The sequence below is a fragment of the Poecile atricapillus genome, chromosome 1, assembly GCF_030490865.1.
Source record: "Poecile atricapillus isolate bPoeAtr1 chromosome 1, bPoeAtr1.hap1, whole genome shotgun sequence".
Classification (NCBI taxonomy): domain Eukaryota; kingdom Metazoa; phylum Chordata; class Aves; order Passeriformes; family Paridae; genus Poecile; species Poecile atricapillus.
In genome coordinates this window covers 128,141,028-128,166,523 of record NC_081249.1, presented here as the reverse complement: position 1 = coordinate 128,166,523, position 25,496 = coordinate 128,141,028, and the positions used below count along the sequence as shown (strand labels likewise).

General features: G+C 41.3%; 1 protein-coding gene across 4 annotated transcripts in view; it reads left to right on the top strand.

The window, feature by feature from the left end:
- Window positions 1–25,496, top strand: part of ANO1 (anoctamin 1) — a 71,110-nt gene that overhangs the window by 29,841 nt on the left and 15,773 nt on the right. Inside the window, exons 2-15 of one of the 4 annotated variants that reach the window (XM_058861214.1) lie at window positions 115–293; window positions 2,841–3,167; window positions 5,506–5,604; window positions 6,575–6,726; window positions 8,007–8,061; window positions 10,473–10,524; window positions 13,146–13,211; window positions 13,708–13,763; window positions 15,200–15,241; window positions 18,270–18,334; window positions 18,918–19,052; window positions 20,318–20,478; window positions 23,113–23,195; window positions 24,861–24,872. In XM_058861214.1, coding sequence (XP_058717197.1) covers window positions 115–293; window positions 2,841–3,167; window positions 5,506–5,604; window positions 6,575–6,726; window positions 8,007–8,061; window positions 10,473–10,524; window positions 13,146–13,211; window positions 13,708–13,763; window positions 15,200–15,241; window positions 18,270–18,334; window positions 18,918–19,052; window positions 20,318–20,478; window positions 23,113–23,195; window positions 24,861–24,872 — 1,484 coding nt within the window. The remainder of the gene's footprint in view (window positions 1–114; window positions 294–2,840; window positions 3,168–5,505; window positions 5,605–6,574; window positions 6,727–8,006; window positions 8,062–10,472; window positions 10,525–13,145; window positions 13,212–13,707; window positions 13,764–15,199; window positions 15,242–18,269; window positions 18,335–18,917; window positions 19,053–20,317; window positions 20,479–23,112; window positions 23,196–24,860; window positions 24,873–25,496) is intronic. The other 3 variants (XM_058861233.1, XM_058861223.1, XM_058861242.1) reach the window with 3 other exon arrangements.

The following is a 25,496-nucleotide window of genomic DNA, read 5'->3' as shown; positions in this document are numbered from 1 at the left end:
TACTCATTGGCAGGAGAAGGCAGGAACAGGATACGTTTCAGCTTTTGGGTGGCTCTGGGAGGAGCAAGTGTTGGGATTAAAGTGTCTTGATAAAATTGTTCCCTTTCTTCTCAGATGCAGACAGTGAGTTTCATGGGGTGGATTTTCTGCCAGAAGATCTTAGTGAGGCTCCAGAGGAGGCAGGAATGAAGGTAAACAAGAAGTACTCCTGTCTACCTGCTGAGGAGAAGGGCATCCACATCATCAACATCCGCGCAATCGAGGACATCGGCTACGACCAGCATGAGAGCACAGTGAGTAATCACGGACTGCTGGGTCAGAACCGGCACATTGCACTTCGCTGCTCAGCTTATTTCTCATCCTTTCCACTCCCAGGATGCTCTGAAATCCTCTCCCTCCATTTTTCCAAGGTGTTGGGAAGGATTGCCACTAGGCACAGTCCATGCTGATGTGGTGGGGGTTGTTTATGGATGTGTCAGAAAGGGAACCTGGTATAACCTGTAGCATAAAAAGGGGCTGACTCTTGTCAGAGTAAGGAATCTGGCAATAAGGCTGTGCCAACCTTTATATCTTCTTGTCAGTGCTGAGAAGAACAGAATAGAATGTCTAAAATTTCATGTAAAAGCCATTATTAACATAGGTAACATTAAACTGATCTCCAGCACACAATAGAGATTAGATTTACAATATCATTAATTGTTCTTCAGTTAAATTCTTTAAGACAGATTTTAAAGGAAGTTAGTAATATGAATACCTGGTATAATTAAGACTTGGTTATGTAATTAAAACATAAAAATAAGTTTATTAAGGTGGAGTGGGCTATACAACATTTGCTGGTGAAAGAGATACCAGAAAAAGCATCATGATTTATTCTGCTTATGCTTAAAATTAGGGTCAAGCATGGAGGAATGATTCTGTCAGGGTGTTAAAATCTTCCTGCTGTGGTGAAACTAAAATGTCTTTGTCTCACTCACAGGTGATGAGACATGAGCTTTACATGGTCTAAGTCAATGCAACTCCATTTAAGCACAGCAGCACTGCAAGAAAACATCTGGCCCATGAGTATCTTTCAGGATTTATACCCCATCCTTAAAATAATCTGACCATTAATTTCTCTAAAACAGAATCAAGTGTTTTGGCTGTTTCCTGTGGGATATGGCTGTTCTCACATATAAATGAATTTGTTGAGGCTTTAGTAGCCACAGTGGTGGTTCAGCCCAGTTTTTCAGAAACTGTTGTTTAATAAATTAGTAAGATCAACACATCTTAAAAAAAATTAAACACAGTCCTGTTAGTTGCCATTTGTTAATATTTTGTTTCTGTAGAAATTTGCATGAGTGAGTTGCCTGTCACAAGCAGACTGTCAGCTTGCTTTAAAAAAATGTTCTGAATTCACAGGTGCATGCCATTAATCATAAAGCAATTGGAAAGTAATAGTTACTAATGGTCTTTGATATCAAAGTTATGCTTATGAACTAAATGAGAATATCTAGGCAGGGCACAAACATTAACAGACTGTGCCGTGAGGAGTCCATCATGGCTAAATAACCACCCCTGTTTTCATGGAAGCGGGAAAAGAGGCAAGAAAATAGTGAGTGAACTCCATGGTGGCTACAAATGTTGTATTACTTTATTCTGTATTTATTAACTTGGTGTAAAGGGTTTAGGTTAAGTGGGAAAGAGGGATGAGATCCTAAAGGAGAAGGAAGCAGGTAGCAAAGGCTAACTAAAATAACTTACATTTCATGTTTTATGTATGAAGTAAGCAGGTGTACACATCCCAAACAAATTTTAGCATTTTGCAAATGATGACCAATTGCTCTCTTTGGAGCACAAGTCCTTTTCCCTCCATGGAAGATGGACAGTCTTCTATAAACTTTAAAGCCAGAAAAGTTCCCTGGTCACTGAAAAGCCACTCCTGTGATTGGTAACTTTTGTAAAATCAAATTCCAGTTACTAGTGAATTTTCTTCTCTTTTTTTTTTTTTTTTAATAGTGCATCTTCAAGGGTAGAATTGTGAATTATGCATGAGAAGTGTTATAAAAGTAGAAATAAATTAATTGTTAGTACCTTTTGTTTGCTTGCTTCTACGGTTGCCCTGTGCAGTTTTCAGATAAATGCTTGGAAATGAAATTGTGTTTTGAACCTTACCTTTCATGTATCTTGCAGCACTTACCCAGCGTTAACTCAGGCTGGGAATAAAGCCATTGCCACCATCAGATTGCATAGTGACATAGGTTTTATAAGTGGGAAAAAGAAGTGGTGAACTCAATAAGCAGTGACCCCGCTTCCCTGGCTACTTTCCATCGTGTTTTTGGCTGCGCCACAGGACCAGCTGGCTCCCTTCAGTCTGTATCTAAGATGATCTCTTTCTCAGATGATATGGACTTGCAATGATAGATAAAAGAAGTGAGAAATGCTTCCACATGATATTAATCTATTTGTCAGAATTGCAGCATTGCAGATGTCATGGGTAGAAAAGGACAGATGATCTTAGTGGTGATTAACCCCCAAAGGAGAAAACCAAACCCAGAAAGTAGCTGACTTATGAACCAGTGTGTTGGTGATTAGATTAAATCCCAGTCATGCAATCTATTTATTTCTGGCCAATAAAATCCCAGCTGGCTATCAGTAAAATTAAAGGCGTTAACTTGAAAAAATTTTCAGAGTAGCATGGGGGGGACTCCTCCCATCTGCTGGCTGTCTGGAGAGAGGGCATCATGTGCTCTAGGCAAAAGGAGCCTTGAGAGGAGAGGATGGTCTGTCTGGTGCTTGTGTTGGAGTGTGCATTCATTATTCTTCTCTCTTCTTCTGTCCACACCCCCATTCCCCACTTCCAGTTATTAAATTCCCTATCCAAAAACCCGGATGCTGACTGCAAATACGGGCTCTACTTCAGAGATGGCAAGAGGAAGGTGGACTACATCCTGGTTTACCACTACAAGAGGTCCTCGGCTGGGAGGACTCTGGCCAGGAGAGCTCAGCAGAATGATGCCTGTGTTCGAAGCACCAAACACGACCAGCCACTCCCTGGGAAGGGGGTGCAGCTGGAGATGGGGGAGAGTGAGCCTCACATGGATTACCACGAGGATGACAAGAGGTTCCGCAGGGAGGAGTATGAAGGGAATCTTGTGGAGGCTGGGCTGGAGCTGGAACGTGATGAAGATGTAAGGATCCACTTGAAAGCATTAAAGATAGAGAGGGTCACTGGTGGCCAGGTCCTGGGGCATGCTGAGCTATGCCTGTGGACCTGGCTCTGATCAAGTTCAAGCTCAGCTCATGCAGGATTTGATTGCAGTTCTGGCAGTCAGTGCCATCTTCACCCACTGAGATTTAGTTGGCTGCCCAGGAGTGTGCTATGGTGCTGTAAATGCCCCAATGAGGTGAAGTTCCTGACTTGACTTGGCCAGGATTTGTGGCACACCTACCATTGCTGTGTTGTGCTATCTGGAAGTGAAGCTGCTTAAATTGCTCTGAAACTAATCCAAGTTTGGTGGGTTTACAGTATGCAGTGGTTTGGATCCTCTGGCAATTCCAGTTCTGAGAAAAAAAAAAATCTGATACAGGCAGTGTCATCTTTATTCTTCAATATAGGCTTGAGGAGAATTAAATTTGTTCAGGAGGCTCTGGTCCACACTCCTGCTGGAGCACATGGGTCTGTGTTACCGTTTGTTCTTTCCATTCTTAGACATGAACAGTACAGCTTGTAACATCTTCCACCTGCACCCTGAAAACAAGATATTCTATTAAAAGTCCATTAGACCATGTAAAAAATGATGTATGTGAAGTGCAGCCAGTGTGTGATTAGTAGAAATAGACACAGCAGTATTCATTTCAAAGAAAGCTGCTACAACTCTCTGACCCAACCAATGTGCCTCAGAATCCAGAGAGAGAGGGTAAACATTTTTGCTGGTTTTATTTACAGGATCTAAAAGTTGAGATAAACATTTCAACCTGGGAACAGACTGTAAAAGAATAAATCTGTCACCTATTACTCACAAATTACAGACATTTATATATTTTCTATATTATTATATGTAATATATATACTTAGCATGGTACAATGCAAGACCACCCCAAAACCTTTCCCCTCTCTTTCTCCCAGTGAAAATCAGACTTGCTTTCTGTCCACCTTGCAGGTTCCTGTAGCAAACAGGGAAGTTTGCCTGTGCCAACTCACGGATATTTAAATCCTTTGCCAGATGGGAGGTTCCACCTTATGATATGTAATATGATTTCAAATGATGCAGAAGGGCTCAGGGATAAAGCCAGGACACTGTAAAAGTGAGGGAACCCTGTCCTTTCATTGCAAGACACCAAAACACATAAGATGAAAGTGTAGAGATGAAAGCAAGACTCGGGGATTTACATCAGCTTCCACAGCCAGCATGTCCATGTAGGGGAAAAGATCTGCAATCACTTGGGCCTGGAAAGCCACAAAGCTTCATTGGAGACCTCAGTGATTCCAAAAGAGCAAAGGCTTCTTAAACAGATGGTGTTTATTAAATCACTTAAACTCTCTTCAATGAAATGGCTGGATGGTCACACAAAAAGAGTTGCAGTCAGTGGCTTGATGTCCATGAAAAATGGATTAAAACAAGGCCAGGTTGGACAGGGCTTGGGGAAGCCAGGCCTGTCCATGGCAGGAGAGTTGGAACTGGATGATCCCTAAGCTGTCTTCCAACCCAAACCATTCCATGGTCCTCTGAGTAACCAGTTTCTAGAGAGCTGGTAAGAATACAGCTGTGTGAAAGCTAGTTATTATAACTAAGTTGGTGCAGCAGCAAGATTAGAAAGATTCATTAAAGCTTATTTCTCCTCTGTTTGCTGAATGCCTCCTAGTCAGGTATCGTTTGCCCAGTGCCTTTGGAACAGTTGCTCCAGGGGGAGCAAACATGGGTGTATGTGGGAGTGCCAGGAGCAAACATCTATGTCCGGCCCTCTTAGAACACAGCTCAGAGAATTACCGGGCTACAGGCAAACCACTAATATTGCCAATAACTTCTGTCCTCCTTTTGCTTTGTTTGGTAGAGTTCTTCCTACTGGTTTTCCTAATTATAATGGTTTAATCAAGATATTCACATTTGATTCTGAAGCTGCTCCTCTGAGGTATGAGCAACAGGAACTCTCTCAGCCCCAGCAATTACAACACACTCACCAAATCACAACATTTTGGCTGGATGCCTCTGCTTCAAATTTAACTGGCTCAGCCTGTATTTGTGTCTACAGTCATTAGCTTCTATTTCCCAAACAGTTTTTATGTGTTTAACCTTGTGGTAATTGCTCTGGGAGAAAATAGCATTTTTTGAGACATATTCTATAGCAGCTCAGCACAGTGAGGTGTTTAGTGTTTGTCCTGTTGTTAGAAACCAACTCTCTCAAACAATTGAGATTTATCATGCTGGCCCTAATGGACTGTTTGTTCCTTAAATAAGAATGAATCATAAGGGGTAATGTGTTTAATTTCCTCTCATCAGCAACATTTTCCCCTGCTTTTTTTTAAAGACTAAAATCCATGGGATTGGATTTGTAAAAATACATGCACCATGGAATGTATTGTGTCGAGAGGCAGAATTCCTTAAGCTCAAGATGCCCACAAAAAAGGTGAGTCCTGATTTTTTTATTTTTCTCATGAAGGCATAGCTTAAACAAATGTTCCTCTCTAAGCACCTTGCAAATGCAGACTTCTCTTTCCACGAGCATTTTAAAAACAATTAACTGATGTGCTCCAGAAATGAAAGTCGCAAATGAACTTGCTTGGGCAGCAGAAGGAAAAAGTGGAAGGAAGAATGGAAATCAAGAATTTCTGGCTGCTACCACTTATCTATACATGATGAGAGTGATTTCATCCTCAGTATGTTTTAAAAGAAGAGGTATCAATTGAAGGTGAAATTTCTGTGTGCCTTTTGGACATTTTTTTCTCACCTTAAGACTGCTAAAACTGAACACGGATAAGAATTTGTCTCGTGGTTTAGTGACTATTCATGTACACAGTCAGTCATGTTCCTAGCAGGGGCTAGGACCACTCTACCACAAAATAAATTACCTTTCAGAATATTTGAAATATCATTAAAGGAATGACAGTATATTTTCATCAATTCTAAATCACCTGTGATAGATAGATACATAGCTACCTGCTCATTGAGCGCAGCTCAGAGATGGATTAATATTTAAACACAGACTAAGTGCAGGTCCCAGACTGCACAGGGAAGTCCATAATGGAGCAAGAGACAGTCTCCAAGCCCAGTATCATTTATTACAACACTAAAACCACACTTTTAGTTTGGATTTCATATTAATCCCCATTATTGCCTCACTTACCAAGGATTTTAATCAGAAGCACAATTAGATAAAAAAGTCTGTTGTGATTCTGTGGTTCCCTAACCCTTGGTTTGACTTTCCCATCCCTTTCTTTCTGGATGATTTCAAGAATGTAAACCACACTCCTCGACAGTTTATTGTGATATATTTATCATTTAATTGCTGGTTTATTCCTTACAGTTCACTCTGACCTATGGATAACCAAAAAGCAGTAAAGTTTTACTGTTTGTTTTTTTCCTCTTTGCCCCTTCAGATGTATCAGATCAACCAGACCCATGGCCTCCTGAAAAAGATTAATTCTGTGATTCAAAAAATAACGGAGCCCATCCAGCCAAAAGTAGCAGAACACAAACCTCAGACAGTGAAGCGCCTCTCCTACCCCTTCTCCAGAGAGAAGCAGCACTTGTAAGTGAAAGCCTTCCCTAAATGTCCATGTGCACATGTTCCAGCCCCTCTGACAGCAGCTCAGACACCAGAGGGTGAAAGGGAACATGAACACCAATACTTTGATTGGCATTGCTGCAAAGAACATTTCCATTTTGCAGTAAATTTACTTTTTGGGGGATTTTTTTGGCTCACTGTTGAGGAATGAGTCATTGCAAAGAGATATCTGTGTGTTTTAGCTGCTGTTGTGGCACGTAAAGTGCATCTGTATAACCACACACTTTGGTTAGGCTGCCAAAAGGGGATTTATAATGTGGTTTACAACAGTCTCTTCTCTACATTAAATAAAATGTTCAGTAAAACTTGTAGCCAGAGATGTGTGTTGATAAATTTCAGAATATAAATTCATATATCTGGTGTGGGCTGCTGACACAGGTAGTGCCAACCAGGCCTTGCCTTTGAAGTGCCGTGAAGTCAGAGGTGGTTTTGCCATTGATCCCAGATCAGCAAGAACAGCTGTAAATGTGGGTGTAGGGAAAAAATCATGAGGTAGAGCCCAGCCAAAGCTTCTCCTGCCCTGGATTGCTCTGCTGCTGCTCTTCCCTGGCCAGCATCCCAGAGGAGTTGCTTTGAAGGCCGTGTTTATGGATGTGCCAGCTGGAACAAGCAGCAGTCCTAGGGCAGGATCTTGCCCTGCACCCACAGGCTTTTAGTGTTCTGTCCAGAGATGCAGAGCACTGATGGGCTTGGGCTAGTCAGTGTGTGGGACATTTTGGCCTGTCCTTGGGCTTGCAAGAAATGTGTCTGTGCATTTGCTGAGTGTAGGGTGTTCCTGGAGGTTTAGAGAAGGTGCAAAAGATGCTCCTGAGTGTAGGCATGGATGGGCCTTCATCCATGGAGGATTGCTTCCTCCAGTGTTGGCTGGTGGCTTTTCCAGTGACACCACCTGTGTCTCTGCTGAATGAGGGAGGAAACAGTGGCCTCACACAGAAAATTAAAGATTATGAGGAGAAATTCAAGGCCAGCAGTGGACAGGGCTTCAACATAAATGAGCATCAATGCTTTCTTTTATGCTGAAAAACCTATAAAGACATAAAACCAGTGAAATGTATAAGCAGCCTCTTTAAATTGTGGGAGTTGGGTTGGACTTGCTTTTTAACAGGGTTTCTAAAACCTGTTCTTTAATGTAAGCTCTAAGAAATCCCCAGGAGAAATGAAAATATTGAAGGGGTCAACAAGAAGAGGAAATTACTGACTTTTTTTTTTTTAACCTAATGGGCTTCCTTCTAATTTTTTAACAGATTTGATTTGTCTGACAAAGATACCTTCTTTGACAGTAAAACAAGAAGCACTATAGTAAGTACTGCCTATAAATAATTTATGGTGGATATTACCTCAGTTGAGGTGTTAACAGCTTTAGTACAATGTGTGTTCAAGTTTATCTTTCTTAACCAAATGCCAAGGATCTCCTGTGCCATCAGGTACTGACATTATAAATAATTCCAGATTTAGTGCTGAGTAGTGTTTGATGCTGACAGGTTGCTGCCTTTTGGAAAATAATTTGGATCTTCTTTCTAGTTCATGGGTAATTTTTTTAGTAGAGATATCACCAGCTAGGTTTTAGATTTTACCACTTGTTCTGCCCACCAGATGCCTGCACCCATGAGTGGTTTAACTTTATGTAACTATACATCATTCTTTTTGTAAAATGCTGCTAAATATCCCAAAACAAATTAAAACAAAACAGCTATGACTTTACAGGGAATATTATTTATCATTTTTATTGTGGAAATTCTCTGTAACAGTACTGCAAGTGTTGAGCTTGATGGCTTTTATCTGACTTACAGAACATAAAATAGAGTTTGGGAAGAAGGTGTAGCCCCATTTATAGCCACCAAAGGAGGAATTGAAAGGCCAGCTCGTGTGACATCCAGGGCAGCTGGAAGGGGCCATGCCAAGCAGCCCTGGCTGCAGCACATTTCAGAGGACAACAGGGATTCTTTGCCCCATTCCACTTCTCCTAACTGGTGTCTTGGAATGTGACTGACAGCATGCTTTTATTTTATATTTAACATCACCCTTTTAGGATGCCAAGTGGTTTCCAAAAGAGCCTATATCCCAATCATATCTGCCTTTCATTGCTGTGATGATAAGGGGTGAAAGATATCCAACTTCCCTCTCCTGCTCTGAAATTCCAGCTTATCCACCAGCTGTAGTTCCCCACTAGCCTGAAGAGCAGGAGTTTGATTGTGAGCACTGGTTATGGGGGCAAGGTGAGCTGGACCAGGGGATGCAGATGCAGGAGCATAGAAATGGGGAAGAAAAAGGAAAATATTGATTCGGTTAATTTGCAAATAAAACATTTAACTTGAGATTGTGGGGGGAAAAAAGCTTGTGTTTTGTTTGTAGGCTTTCTTTTATATATCCAGATGTATATGAAAAAAAATCTTGTAAGTACAAGGAACTCAATAAATGAAGATTTAAAATGCATGACAGGCTGAGCAAGGCAGCAAGACAAAATGGCTCCATGGAACAAGAGGGTGAGCAATACTGACTGGAAAATGGACTGAAATAGGAGCTCAGAAGAGAGGCTGAGAGAAGCAGGAGGGACAAGGGTTTTTTAAATGACTAAAGAAACACTGGGCATATAAGAATAACGCTGGTGCTGTGCTGCTTTGTGTGAAATCCCTGCAAATCACCCGGTAATGAAGAACATATTGAATGTTTCCCAACATCATTTTATTCTGTGTGCATTGCTGTTTGTATTCTTTTTTCTTAAAGTTCTCCCCTGCCTTTCTCATATGTATTTTTGAACCACAGTGCAAATATTGACCCTTCCGCCTACTGCAAAATGAACAGGAATCTAGTCACTACCCGTGAGTCTTTGACGAATAGAAACTAAGCCAAAGACCTTTTAGTTATTAAAAAAGAAAATAAAAAAAAAATTATATAACTGGAAGTCTCTCTGTGACAGCCCTTTAATTCACTGGGGTTACAAGACGACAGACGGATGAGCTGTGGGACTTGCCCTGGATGCCCTCACTTGCTTCCTCCAGCGAATTGTGCAAGAGTCAAGTTAGCACACGGATTAGGGAGCTGGGAAACAGTCCCCAGCTTCCCGGACAGGCCAGGCAGTGCCTTTGCTCCAGGTTTCCCTGTGCTTGCCGGACAGCATCGCTGCACAGGAGCAGCTGAAAGCTGAACCTCACGGGCAGCCTGCTGAGCTGTGCAAAGGTTACTCGACAATAAACGCAATAAATCCCAAAATAAATACATCTGTTTTGCCACCGAGGTCAGGCAAGCTCAGAGATGTTAAGGTCAGCCTGCGTTAGTCCAGTTGGATAAACGGCTGTGTGCTGTGTACACGCTGTGAGCCCAGAGTTCTGCTCAGCTACTTGGGATGGAGCCAGCCTGCACCCTCAGAGGCAAGGGAAGAGCTGCTCCAGGTGAAAGAACAGCCTTGAGCTTTGATCAGTGGCTAACATGAGCAAAAATTGCATTTCTGTTATGCCAGGGGGTAGATGTAACCCTGTTTGCCCCCATCAATTCTCCTGGTAGCTGACTATTTAGTTCAGCTTTTCTCTCCATTACAGAAAGCACAGCATGGAGAGCTCCAAGCCCCACTCTCCTGAATGCCATGACTTTTATTAAAGAATGATGACTTCATCAGCATCTTGGCTTGGCCAATATTTGAGCTATACACAAAAAGATTGTGCTTTTCACTGGCAGTGTCTGAAGTAACCCTTCGTTTTCTTTTGCTTCTGTAGGTTTATGAAATATTGAAAAGAACGACATGTACCAAAGCAAAATATAGCATGGGTAAGGATCTTTATTTAACTTTAAGATCAATATCTTTTTCAGGTATTGAAAATAATTACATGTTGTAAATGGCTGTGGAGTTTAGGTTTTCCCCCTGCTATCTAATTTGATGTATGTGGACATAATTGTTTTATCTGGAACTTTGATTCAATTTATGCAGCTGTTTGGCATTTGTTCAAAAGTGAATTTATAGATTAAACTCTAAATTAAATGGTAAGTGAGCATGTAGCCCCTGCAGATGTGACTTAGGATGGATAGTGACATAAACCACCAGTGGAGATGTGCTCTGTGTTCTACACTCCCTGAAATGGATTAGGATATTTCCGTAAATCCAATAACTGCAGCGAAAGTCTCTGGGTTGGCCCATTTCGGTCAAGCAGGAGCCCCACATTTTCTAGTGGGATTGTTTTCCAGTGACTTGAGTGGAATGGTCTTGACTGATGACTGTCCTGAGTGGAACTGAGATGAACCCCTTGGAACAGCAAGGGGCCGAGACTTGCCCTGGAATTGGCATCTCAGCCCTCAGAACAGGTGCTGCAAGTCAGGGGATGTGAAGTACTGCCACAACCAAGAGTTTTAGGATTTCAGCCCTAGCGTTTGTAAGGGTGCTGTAAGAATTAAACTCATAATGAAAATTAATTACAAATCAGGCCACCTTAAAGATTTATTGGCAGCTGATCCTGCTCAGGTGTTATATACTTTATTTTATACGTAATACACAGATATACACTTGACCGTGGGACCAAAGTTAATAAATAGTTAATGGTAAATCCAAACAAATAAGGTGGAAGGGTGAATTCCCAAACAAAGAGAAAAGTTTGTGAACATGGAAGAAAATGTTTGGTACCTGTTGAAATCTTTTATGGCATTTATTTGCCTACAAGCAGTTAAATAAAACAATAGGAACTTGAATTACAGGTAGTTCTGTTCAATATTGACCCATCAGCTGCTTAGAAAGACATCAAATAATAGAAGAACAATTACGCCACAAATTATTTCCATGCTTTGACTTTTGTGTTGAAGCAACAACATACAATGCACAATTGTTGACTCCTTATATACACTAAAATTTGGTGTCCAGCCAGTATTAACAGAAGTGCTGTTCTCTGTAGCATGGGAAATCCAAATTATTCTGTGACTTTCAAGACCCTTTTTGAGTCTGGTGCTGGATCATTTTCACTGGAAATTACATCTTTGGACTCTTGAAAGGGGAAGGTCATACAGCTCAGATTGAATTTTTGTCTTGGAGTTGTATTCTCAGCGGATTTTTTTGGGGTTTTTTTGTTGTTGTTGTTTTTTTTTTTTTTGTCTTTTGTTTTGGTTTTTTTGGTCCAGAAAATGGGAAACACAGTAGGGATGTCGGGATTAGTTGAATAGGGAAGACACTAATGGATGGTAGAGTGTTAGGATTCCTAGATGGTTCTTCTACCTGGGACTGGCAAGGCCGCAAAATATTGCTAATATAAATGCCATCAGGCCAGCCCAGCTTAACTCAATCAGCTCCTTTGTGTTCCAGTACTGGAATGCTGGGTTATAACCCAGTAGAGGTGGCAAACAGATTTAAACAAACAAAGATAATGCTGCAGCACTGCTGCCCAGCAGGAAAAAAGCAGCTGCCCGGAGGAACACTGCACCCTTTGTTATTTATTAGGAAAATTTTGTGAAAATGTGAATCTGGCTTCACTGTTAAATCCAGGTCTGTAGTAAAAGGGGACTATGTAGCTCTTCTCATAGCCCTAGAAAAATAATTTATCTGCTCACTGGTTGTTTCTGCCAGGAGTGTGGAAACATTTGCAGACAATTCATAGACCTGTATAATCTTAAATAGGGCTTTGAAAATTAATGATACCACAAGATACTGAGCACTCCTGGAGCTGCTCCTCCAGCAGGTGATTAGTATCTCAAAAATGTTAATGAACTTGAACAATCCTCATTTCAAGAGCAATCAAAAATGACTTTACAATGAGCTGGTTCCTGGTTCATGGTCGCTGTTCCTTCAAACCCAGTCCCACACTCTTTTCTTAGCCATGAACTGATGGGCAGCATGGAGCACACTGCAGCACACCTCATTTTTTAAGTCTTTTCAAATCCTCCCCAATGCCAGATTTATATTATATATATATATATAAATATATATATAAATAATATATATATATTTATATTTAAATATATTTTTATATTTTTTTAATTTTTTTTCCCCCAGTTGGCATTAATCACCATTGCCCTGAACAAAGACAAGTGCTTGACTTAGCTCTGACTCACCACCCAAAACTGGTTCATTCCATCCCCAAATGTATATTCATGGGCAACATGACCCCTCCAGATGTGGTGAACAGATTTGGAAGTAGCTCTATTAAAGCCAGCAGCTGCAGGAGGAAAAAACATTAGGGAATTAATGAGCTACATCCCACCAAAGTCCCAGGTCCAGCCACCTTTGGGAATGGTGCAGTGCTCCTCCAAACTTCCACACCAACTCCTCCCTCTGGCCCTGGTTAAGGAGTGACACCCCCCCCGGGAAAGGCAGAACTCCTCCCAGTCCCTTGTGCCACAGACATTTAATAGATGAAGCACTAATTGCTTTCAGCCTCATGCATGTCACTAATAAATGGCTGTGTAAACAGGGAAAGGAGAGGGAAGAAAGAAGGAAACTGCCCTTTTAAATAAAAGACGAAAATGTGGTAAATATGGTAAGTATTATGCCAAGGTCTTTGCAAAGGCTTTCCCTACAATTTCTCTGATCAGTCTGAAACCTGGATTTAAAACTTTGTGTGGGTGATGCGTGTGGATGTGGGTTCCCCTATGCCATCAATTCCATACATATTCTCCTTGTGATCCAGCCTTCTGCTTCACTTACAAATCTTCAGGCTTGCCCTTAAATCAAACTGACTTTTCAGAAAATGTAATTTATTTTAATGACTGATTTCAAGTCATTGGCTTCTAATTCTTGATTCTCAAATATATATGACTTCCTCTTGCTCTCTGCAGTTTTCCATTTTATAAAATGAGTCATGTATAATAACCTATATGATTAAAAATGAAACTACATGGAAAGGAATGAGATGGCAGCAAAATCATTATCTGATAAAATGGCTGATATTTTGAGGGAAATCTCCAGGAAAGATGATGAAGTGAGGCTGTCTAACCTTGAAATTATAAATAACTATTATGTCTTTATTTTTCAAGGGATCACCAGCCTGCTTGCCAATGGAGTTTACAGTGCTGCATATCCTCTGCATGACGTAAGTGATCTTGCAATATATTTTACGCGTCTGCTGTCTGTCACCAAGAAATCCCTCATGTGTGACGTGTTGGTGGCATGATCCCAAACATGACTGACTTTCTTCTCATTTGTGTCGTGAGTGCAGTAACTCCTGCAGGTTGTTTCCATCCTTCTGCTTGCTTTTAAGGAATTCTCCACCTCTGTTCTACATCTGATCATAAATTTGAACTTAATACTAGAAGAGTTTGTTTCCTGACTTTCTGCCCTCAAGATCCCTGGCACCAGTGCCAGGAAACACATTAATTCCCAGGACACCAAGTAGCTAGTTCCCTTGGCCACATATCCCTGCAGAGGTGTCAGTAGCTGTGTGTCCGTCCAACCAGGAAAAACCCTAAGCAAGGATCTGATGTCACATATTCCATGGGGCTGGATGTGACTGCAGACCTTCCGACTGATGAAATCTGCTTCTTAGCATCTCAGTGAGATGTCAAGAGTGTGTTCAGCTGTGGTGCTCATCAAGCAGGTCAGTGAGAGCTCAGGAATTCTGGTGGCACACAAGCCAAGCCAGGAGTCCTATCCTGTCAGAGGTGCACACAGCTGGGTGCAGGTGTCCTTCTGATTTAGAGATTCAGGGTGCACCTAGAACTGAAAAACACATGCTTTTAGCCTGCAGAAAAGCTTGGCAGATGTCAGAGGGACTGGCAGTCATGCTGCTCACTCCTGAGGTGAGTGTGAGTGTCCAAAGGCTGTCAATCCCAGTGCTGGGTTTCCAGCCTGGGATTTGAGGGTGAAGTGTGTCTTCCTGGTTTTCTGCTCCCCACACTGGTTTTAGGTGGGACTGTGAGAGCTTTATCTTGGAGCACCCAAGAGAAGAGCAGCCTCTTTGTCTGCCTGATGTTTGTCATACATATCAGGGCTCTCAAACTACTGCAGTGCTGTGTAGAAATTGAGAAAGAAGGTTAAATAAACTTATCTTCCTGTTCTTGCCTTACATTTTCAGACAGCTGCAGATAGTCTTGTATAGAAGTTATTTATTGTTTTAGTTTGCTCAAAAAATAGCTCCAAATTAAAACCTCAAATCTAATCAGCCCTGAGTGTTTGGAGAGACTGGAGAGGGAGCAGCTCACTCAGCTGGTTTCTCCTCTTTCCAGCGGACTGAGCTGAACCCCAAATACCATGGCAATGCTGCATCCTTTCCCTTGACATTTTTAGGCCACCTTTATCACTTATTCATTCCTTTCCCCCAATGACAGACACTTTTGCTCTTTCCTAATGTGCCCGACGACAGAAGACAAAGTGTGCCGTGACAAATGAGTTCCTAAAATACTGCATTATTTTACAGATTGCTTTTTCTGGTTTTGATGCATTAAGTGAGTGGGAGATGTGGGTATGCAGGATGCTGAGGAGTTCTTGGCACAACCCGCTGGATGACACAGATTTTCTTTCTCTTTAAAGGGTGACTATGAAGGTGAAAACGTGGAGCCCAACGACAGAAAAGTAAGTTGATGCTCAGGGAGGTGGAACGTATTCACAAGAATCCCAGCCTGAAGAGTCTCCTGTTGGAATCTGGATGTTTTTGCCAAGATCCCACAGAAAATGCTGCAAAAAGGCCCTAAATGCCAAGCAGTTTAAGGAAAAAAGTGATTTCTCGCATTTAAATTTGGCCAAATGTGGAATGTAGTGTGGATATGTATGAAGTACCCAACTCAGTAATGATACATTTAATGCCACATTGATAAAAATATTGACATATAACTCCTCCTAAAATTCAGGTTATGTCATTTCAGGCTGGCTCTGATGAGAGTATGCTCAGTCATATTCTGGTATCTGTATTGGGCATAAATCCTACTTCATTCTGTGTCATGAGGATCAGAACTGCAGGAGTGGGAGGCACAGGCAGTTGAAAACATAAGCATAAAAGTGATTGGAAAATAAATACTGAATATTTATCAGGAATAAGAGGTCCTCAACAATGTTTTAATGAGTGCTTTGCAGCCAGAAGCTTCCCCGTGGATGTACACTGAGGCATTGCATCACCTTTTCCTGAAGTTAATGCTTTAAATTGTGGCTTTATTGTCTGTATAGTGAAAGACATTTATTCACTGTGGTTAAACAAGTAGGAATTATCCTAAGGAAGTACTTTTCTTAAGGAAGTAGGAAATAGTACTTTATAGTAAGCAAGTGTGAGTGAAAAACCAGATTTTCCACCCTTTGTGGAAATGCTGATTTCTTAAATTCAAAGCTCAGTGACTGGATCCTCCCCTAAAGAAGGGTGGCTTTTGTCTGTGCATCAGACAAAAACTGAAGTGGAGAGGTGAGAACCAATTCTCTCAGGAGGAGCTACTAAATGTGGGTGTTGCATATGCTGGGCTTTCAGACCTGAAACTTTGCCTTCCTTGTTTGTTTCGTGATTCTTTTTTTTTCTCCGAAGAAATGCTCTGAACATTCAGGTCATAGGAAAGGCAGATTTAAAGACCTTCAGGCTTTATATATAAAAACAGGTTCCCAAAATTGACAGTGTGCTGGTCCTTCAGGTGCAAATGGTTCATCAAAAGGCAGTGAATGTTATTTCCCTCCCTCTATTGATTTGCTTTAAAAATACCACACATCTGTCTTTTCATTATTAAGCAACACATAGCTCAACTAAAAATAGAATGAAAGTCCATGTTTTCTGAAAGTGTCCAGATAATCTTCTTCATTATTAACATCTCAAACCTCACAAATTCACTAATTTCACAAGTTCATTTCATGTTTGGAAGTGTTTACCTTGGTTTTTGACTTTCAGTTCCATCAAATAATCTTTTAGTGTGTTTTGGCATGTCTCTTCTGGTTTCTTGAAGCTTTCTTGAATCTTATCCAGTACTAGGCCGGGTCTGTGCTTTATTTAACAAGAAAATGAAAGATTTGAGGCCTAGAAATGAAGTAAATATTTAGGTCCAGTGTGCTAATCTCCTCTAATCACGTCTTTGAAGCTGTGCTTTGAATATCAGGCTGATAAATGTCAGGATAAATGAGATAATTCATTTGTACTTTAAGCACAAATCTGGTTTTGAGTTGCACAAAACTAAAACACGACACTGATGCAAAAATCTCCTTAGCTTAGTGTTTTCCTGATATGTCTGACCAGCCGAGATCACAGAGAAGGAATCTAATTTCCAGCATAAATTTAGTTTTAAAGATTAAATTTTAAAGTATATATATATAAAAGGAAGGTGCTTAGCTAGTGCTGCATGTGGATGTTGAAGCATCCCAAATCATTGCTTCCCAGACATAGGCAGTTGGCCTTAAAACTTTGGAAAATGTGGTTGAAAGAAACGTAAAGCAGAATAAAAATAAAATTTGCAAGAATGCTGCTGTTTAATAGAGGTCTGCTGTTAAGTTTCAGTTCCTGCCCTTACTGTTGTAAGGAAATTAATAATGATGAATGAATTTGGGTTGCAGAAGGGAAAACCCACAGCCCACTTACATTTTTGACGTTATATTTCTGTAAAAGCTGAGAAATTGCTTTTTTTTTTTTTTTTAATGAGCCAAACTATTTGTATAAGTACAGCACTTCAGCTTGGAAATTCTCTGTTAATGGTTTGGCAGGAGAATTCCAAAATTGCTATAGGAACATTGTTTGCTGTGAGACTTCTCTGTGATCAAGTGTGAGGAGGAGGAATGGGCATGGGCAGTGGCCAGGCTCTGGTCTGCCCTTTTTATTTGCTACATTTCACTGGAGTCATGTAGGAGTTTGACATCTGTCAAGTTTCCCATGATAAAATAGTCTTGAGTTTAGGGAATAACATCCTGTTTGGTCTAGGAACAAGATTAATCCTGTTACCCTGCTGTACTGATACTGGTTTTGGTCTTTGTTCCCCATTGAGTTTCATTTCTTGTTCACTCCGTTGGCTGAATTGAATGAGGGGGAAAAAAGTCAGGTTTTAGAGGCACTATTTAAATATTTTACAAAATAAAAGATAAGTTGAAGGTCTCAGAGGAACCTATTTTTGTGAGGCTTTCAGTTTCGCAAATCAGTAACGGGGATCATTGTTTTCCTTGGCCCACATCCTGACAAAAAGGAAGAGTGGAAATCATTGGCTTCTTGTGGTTTAAAGTTGAAAAAAATTTTAAATGCAGTCTTTGAGGCACCTCAGCCCAGCACGTCTTGCTGGATGCTAAATTATGGCAAAATGGCCTAAGTTGTGTCAGGGGAGGTGGAGTTGGATGTCAGAAAAAAAGGTTCTTCCCCCAGAGGGTGACTGGGCCTATGGGTCACAAAATCAGCACTGCTGTCCCTGTATCTGCTGTAGGTATCCATCAGCCCAGCTGCTGAAGAACCTTTTAACGTGCTGGAATTCATCACTCTGTTGGAGCACCCCAAACCACATGTTTACTTTTAGTATTTAACGCAGGCTGAATGTGTTGGCATGATTTGGGCTGAAACCCCAACGTGGTTGTTGTGGGCCTGTGGGTCCTGCAGCAGCCAAAGGAGAACCCACTGGTGCTTTAGCTCTCACCTTTCTCTTGCCTTTCTGTTTTCCAGCTCCTGTGTGAGGAGTGGGCCAGCTACGGAGTGTTTTATAAATACCAGCCCATCGACCTGGTGAGGTAAGAGTTCAGCCTTGGTGTGGAGTCTCCACGGGGCTGAGATGGAGCTCTGCAGGGATGCTCATGCCCTGTGCCCGCAGGGGGATGCTGCCCTCAGTGTCACCCCTGGGGGATTCCAGAGAATGGGAAATGCACTGGGAGAAAAAGAGTTTTCTGTGAGTTTAGAATGTGTTGATATATCCCACATAGCGTGAAAGCTTGCGGGGATATATTTCTAATTAATTTTGTTTTGTCATGGTAAGACCTGAGACTCTCTGAAGAAAATTAAGTGCCTTTTTTAAGAGGATTCACTCACAGAAGGTCCAAAGATACCAATTTGCACAGCAGAAACACAATGGGGGGAAAAAATGACCAGTGGGACAAACTTGTTTTTAGGGTGCTTGTATCTCTGGATGGACTCCAAGCATCATGAGAAAGAGAGTCCTCTGAGAAGAAAAAAATTCCCACAGGTCATCAGATCTTACTTTCTCCATGCCTAATCCAGATGTGATTCATAATTTTAGCCACGTTATATTTTAAGAAATAGGGAACATTTCTCTCTCTCTCTCTCATTTCTTTTTCTCTTTTTCTAAATGTATTTCAGAAAATACTTTGGAGAGAAGATCGGGCTATATTTTGCCTGGCTGGGAGTTTATACACAAATGCTTATTCCAGCTTCAATTGTAGGGATTATCGTTTTCCTGTATGGCTGCGCAACTGTGGATGAGAATATACCCAGGTAAAATGGATGAATAAATAAATTCTGTTGTTGGAGGGCACTTCAAGCTCAAAGCTGCCTTGCCTTAGAAATGTTTTGTCAGTAATATCTAGGCCAAGCACAGCTGAAGTTGGGCTTTCTTGTTCCTGGGTCTTGTCCTACGCCACCCAGATCCCAGCACCCCAATGCCTGTTCCCATCTGTTCCAGCTGGCTGTTGCAGCAGGATGGTGTGCTCCTAAAACTCTCCATCCTCACGCTTCATCTTTTGGAAGCTCTGCTTAAAATTAATCTACCTCCACAGGCTCCCCTGGTCTCAGCTTCCAGTAAGCCATGGAGCTCTCCCAAAGGCACAGAACAACCCATTTCTCTCTCATTAGCATTCATTGTTAATATTACTTGGGGAGTTTGCATTGATGTCCTAAAAATAATTCTTGGCTGGTTGCTCAGGTGGTTGGGTTTTTTCCCAAACTCAGATCATTATGTTAAAACAAACCAGCAAAATTCTGCTAATGAGGGGGTTTGGTGCTTCCCAGCAGAGAGTGCTGAGGAGGGCATTATGTGACAGAGAGATGCATCAAGAATATACCTCCCTCAAATAAGCTGCCGTGATCACATCAACAAAATCTGGATGCCCTCCTACTTTTAATCTTTCAGCAAGTTTTGTATTAAAACATTTTTAAAGCCCTCTGATTTTGCATTATTCGCCCTGCATGCATCATCAGCTGGAGATGCAAATTACATGGATTGTATGACAAGCACCAGCCCTGAATAACAAAGCAGATAATGTGTACCAAAAAAATAGATTTAATTTTTTTGTTGTTCATTAAGATTGCTTTGTAGTGCTTCCAACAGTTGAAGAAAGTCAAAAGGAGGGTCAGTGTTGCTATTTCACAGATGGAGCACAGAGGAGATAAATTGGTTGAACTCCAGTCTCTTGATGTTCAGCACTTCCCTTGTACCTTATCTATCACTGTAGTTTCAAAACAAGAGTGTTTTATTTTATTTTTATTTATTTTATTCTGTAAGATCTTAGAGTAAAAAGCATAGAGCCTTATGGCTTTCTTAATTTTTCCTCTTATTCTCTGGAATGGAAATAGAGCTGGGGAAGGAAGGAAGGAGGGAGGGAGACAAGCCTTACATGAGGATTTCAGCCCCTGCAGTGGTGTAGGATTGCATCCAATGATCCCACAGAAACAGCTGCTGTCCAGAGGAGAAGAGATCACCACAGCACAGAGCTGGAGCCATCCTGACTGTGCTTTTCCCTTCTCTTGTGGTTTTGTTGCAGTATGGAGATGTGTGACCAGAGAAACAACATCACCATGTGTCCCTTGTGTGACAAAACGTGCAGTTACTGGAAGATGAGCTCTGCTTGTGCCACTGCCCGTGCGAGTCATCTGTTTGATAACCCTGCAACTGTCTTCTTCTCAGTCTTCATGGCTCTCTGGGGTAAGAAGTTCTATGCCTTAATGTTAAGCTTTTAATTATTGAAAATACAACAGGAAGAAACAGAGGAGATAAAGCCGTATATTTATACACAGGCAGTTAATGATACAAAGAACATCTTTTTTTTTTCTTTTTTTTTCCTTCTTCTTTTTTTTTTTTTTTTCCTTTCCCATGAAACTGTCACACCCAAATTTATATTCTGGACTGGAGGCTAAAATTCAAAAAGTTGCTCAAGCCGAATAGCAAATGAAATTGTTAAGCATCTGTCATAAAACTGCTGTGTGGTATGTCAAAATTTCATTAATGGGATTGCACAGCTTGCCAAAAAAAAAATCTCTTTGCAGAGCCAGCTTCCACTTTAGAACATTACAGAAGAAATGTATTAATATACTCTGGGGTTGAGGGGAGGGCTCCAGGGGGAAGTGTAATGGCCTTTAGTGTCTTCAGGACAAACCAACATTGATTCCTGAATGTGCTCCGAGATGCAATTAGGTTTATCAGCAGGCAGACATCATGCAAGGAGAATGGGAAGAGGGAACAATGGTGGAGAGGGATTTTTCCTGATCCTGATGCTGCCCTCCTCCTTTCTGGGCATGTCTCTAGCGCTTGGGTCAAAATAAGAACCTTTTCATGCAATCTTTGTGAGGATGTCTTCAGGAATGGTTATGGAGGGCTTCTCCCCTCCCTGCAGGGGGAGGGATGGGGAACCTCCTTGCTCCAGGAATGGGACTCGGGGGGAGAGGAGCTTTGATGGCCCCATATTCCCAGCAGCAGTGAGAGCAGCACAAGCCTTCCTGTACACCTCGTTGTGCATTAACATAACCTGTTCTAGATTACATTTCATCCTAATAATATGCTCTGAGTTTTTATCTCTTCCAGAACAGAGGGAACTGTTTGTACATTACCATTCACTGAACTGATTTAAGAATAATTCAACATAATTTAATTTAAATTTTTGGCCAGGGTCTGGTTTTGGGATTACATTGTTTTAGATGCAGCACTGAGGGCTTATTATCAAGTACCACAAGGAGAGTCAAGTGTCAGCTTTGGTCTCCCTCATTTACCATTATTGTGAGCCCTACATGAATCTTGGCATGTTATCCTCTTGTCCAAAAAGTAAAAGTTTGCCTCCCTTTTCACAGCAAGCAACTATGGGTCTCTTCAACCATTTTTTTTACAGTCTTGTGCAAAGTAAGGCAGATTGGCAGAAGCCAGGTCCTGGGCCCTGCACATAATCTGAGAGGGTTTTGCAGTGGGATGTCAAACTCCTCAAGCTCTTTGGAGTCAACATAAAGTTTTATTGTGGTACAATACCATATAATCCAAACGTTTCAAAAAGGTCTTTTTCAGCTGGAAAACTAAGAACTTTCTCCACATAGTTTTGAATTTGTGTTGTTAAATTCACATACGATTGAAATAGGAAAGTGCAGGTACTCATGGCGGAGCAGGGATGCAGCTCCCCAGCACCTTCCCCCAGGGCTCCCAAAACAACACAGCATTCCAGACACTGTCCTCTCCTTTTGCCCTGCTGTAAATCATTGCCACAGGAGGATTTCCAATAGCATCTCATTCCTTTTCCATACCTCTGGCTGTAAATGGAAGCTGCAGCCCTCACCCAGCGTGAGAACTGCCAGCAGCGAGGAGAGGAGAGGTAATTCCAGGCCCTTGAGACAGGGACCCTCTCAAGACACAGCTCTGGCCACCCTGATTCACAGGAAGCCTGTGGCTTGTGAAGGGGATCAGCTGTAGCTTTTCCACATGGGAGTTTCACTTGGAAAGCAAATGAATGTCATGGCCCCAGCCTGGCTCCAGTCAAGAGGGTGTCTTTTCCTCTCTGTTCAACTTTGTTACCCTCTCCCTGCCTCTGTTTTTTTCTGGACATGAATGTTTCTGAGCACATCTGTTAATACTCACTGTGGGAAGCTCCCCTGGGAACACCGTTTCTTGGTAGACTTGCCTCTTTCATAATCACTTATTTATTATACAACACTGGTGTATTCCCAGCATCTAAATATGTCCTCTGAGAACTTGCTCGGTCTCAGGGGCAGATAGACTGATATAGACTGGGATCATTCATGGGGACTCAAGAATTGCTTTAACAAGGTTTTTTTCTTTGAGCCTTCTCTGTCAAAAAGAAAATGGCTGGGTTTTTAATGATTAAAACTCTTAAAGGCTTCCTCTTTCACGCCTGCCCACATGCAGCTTTCACAAAAGTGACAGTTTGAGTGTGATGATTAGAGCCAACCACACTATTGTGACCACAGGGTGGATGTAATTATAGTGATATGAAAATGCTTTATCTTGATATCTTTGAGGGAATAACTCTGCCATCAGTACAAGTGAAATCATTCCTATTTTGCACTCACAGATGAAACAATATGCAGTTGAAGACCAGTAATATAATTAGTCACACATACAAATATTTAAATAAGTTTGGCTGCCTGGCTTTCTTAAAAATTGCAGGTATCTTCCTACATGAAGTTGCGGATGTAACAAAGGCTCTTTTTCAGCTCACCTGGATAAAACATTTGGTTCCTGGCACATTAGTGATTCCCAGACAGACCTGACTGCTGAATAAAAGAAAACAGAAATGAAGTTATGTGGTAATCTGTGTTATATGTTAAACTGTTGTTTCAGCTGCCACCTTTATGGAGCACTGGAAGAGAAAACAGATGCGCCTCAACTACAGGTGGGACCTGACTGGGTTTGAAGAGGAGGAGGTTTGTCCCTTCAGTTCTGAATCTTTGCCTTCCACCCTACTGTTGCCCTGATCTTACAGACTTTGCCTTATATTCCTGGGAGGGTTCCATCCTAGAGGAGGAAGGAAAATCCCTACACATGAACCATTTGAGGTTTTGGTAGCAAGGGCATGACTAGTCCAGTCCTGTTGCCATGGGAACATAATTGTATAGCCACAAAATGTGATTTTTTTTTTCTTTTTTTTTTTGGAAGTGTGTAGTGGGGTCACACCTAGCAGTGTAGGCATGGAATATACAGCTCAGACCTTCTGCTGGGCTGAAGTCAGGGTGCCAAGAGCCAAGGACCTCATTCATCACACACTGCTGTAAATCAGAAATGAGTGCATTGAAGCTGATAAAGTTACAGCGCTGTAAAAAAAGCACTGAAAAATTCCTATTAACTTTAACAATGCAGGATCAAGCCCTGACTTGGAAAATACCTCAGAAAGCATTGCCAGACATGTAGGCTTGAGGCATAGGGAGGGACACGGTGTGGAGGTAGTGGAGTTTTTTGCAGTGGCTAAAAAAAATAATATCCCTGGCCAGGTTTATACTAAATCTGCTAAAGAGCATAAAGGAGAAAAGGGCAAAATCTGTATGAAAAAATATCTTCAAAATCAATTAATTTTTAGAACGAAAGGAGAGAAAATCTTCAGTCAGCTTAGAAACTGTTTCCCACCTTTTTAGTTTCAATTTTGCCGCTTTACAGAAAATAAAGGAGGCACCTTCCCAGAGCACAGCACAGTCCCAGCCACCAGCCTTTCCCTGCTGTTGTTATTAAAAGAAGTATGACCTCCCTTGTCATGTCTCTAGATGTCCTAAATAGATACACAACAAATAACTGCTCACGTGAAACACAAACCTCACCAGCCCTCCCTCGGTTTGACACCCTGCAGCTCGCTGAGCCTGGCATAGCCATTTCTCCCCTTGTCCCCAGAGCCTTCCTGTACATATTAAGGGGAATTCTCTCCCCTTAATATGTTTATGTCTTCCATAATATATTTAAGTGCCCTATTCCAGCAGCTTCTGCGCTGGTCCATACCTATTTACTGGGGGAGAATATAGGGATTTATTTCCTGGACACTATATGCTCCTTTATTTTTGGTAACTTGTTAGTATCCATGAAAGTGGAGAGGATTAAGTGTATCTTTCCAATGTCTGCTTCATGTCTGACTTCAGAGCTCTGCACAGCCAAACCAGCAGCTGTCAATTCCGTATATTTTATTCCATGTTTTTGTGGTCAGTGATGAATAATACGGTCATGGGTTTAGCACAGAATTTAAGATCCTCCTGTTGCTGATTTGGGGGAAACTTAAGCTAGAATCATGTTGAACAGTCAGGGTTTCGAGTGTTCAATGAAATGAATGAAAATGAAATTTCAGTGAAATGGTAAAGCACAGATTCTCATTTTCTGGTGTTTCTAGGGATGCCTGGTTCACACAATATTTACAGTAATGTTAATTAATATAGAACATGAGTAGACTGGGTTTTCTCTGGTAGTGTCTAACCATCCACTGTACCTATGTTTGTTTTATGTAACTTAATATATAAATACAATATGACCTGCAACAGTTCAGTAATCAAATTTTTGTTTATTTGTTTTTTGTTTTTTCTTCTTTTTCGTGGTTTTTTTCTGGTTTCCTGAAGGAGGCAGTCAAGGTTTGGAAAACATTTTTTTTTTTTTTTAAATCGCTCCTACCTTTTTTATTCCATATCTACCGATGAATGCCATCTTTTGATCTCCATTTCTCCTTTTTCGAGCATCAGATTTTCTTTGGAACTCCCACTGATTGCTTTGCCTTTACACCCTTCCCCTCTCCACTTGTTCAGACTTTTTTCAAGTCCGTTCTGTTTCCCATCCAATGCATAATTTTGAATTCTGACTCTTGTGAATGTGCAAGTATCGGGAATTCTGAATCCATGAATCTTTCTCAATCTTTTGGCTGTCTCTTACTTCCAAGTGTTTCCTGCACCTTCTCCTGCCATGCAGATGGAGAATCTGTGGATGCTGTCCAGGACAGAATTAGGGGAACACCCCAACTGACAATTTTATGGGATCCTAAAGCCAAGTATTTTGCATACTTACAGCAGAAAATTAGTCCCCTCATGAGCTGAGGATCACTGAAATTAGTTAATGACATTTAACTTTTATCAAAAATAGGGGTAACAAAAATCCAAGCATCATGAGCCATGCTGTCTGCAGGTTGTGCTACTTGTCTCATTTATTAAATTTTATCTACACAACACTGCACATTGCTGTCCAAATCATTCTGTAGTTGCTCC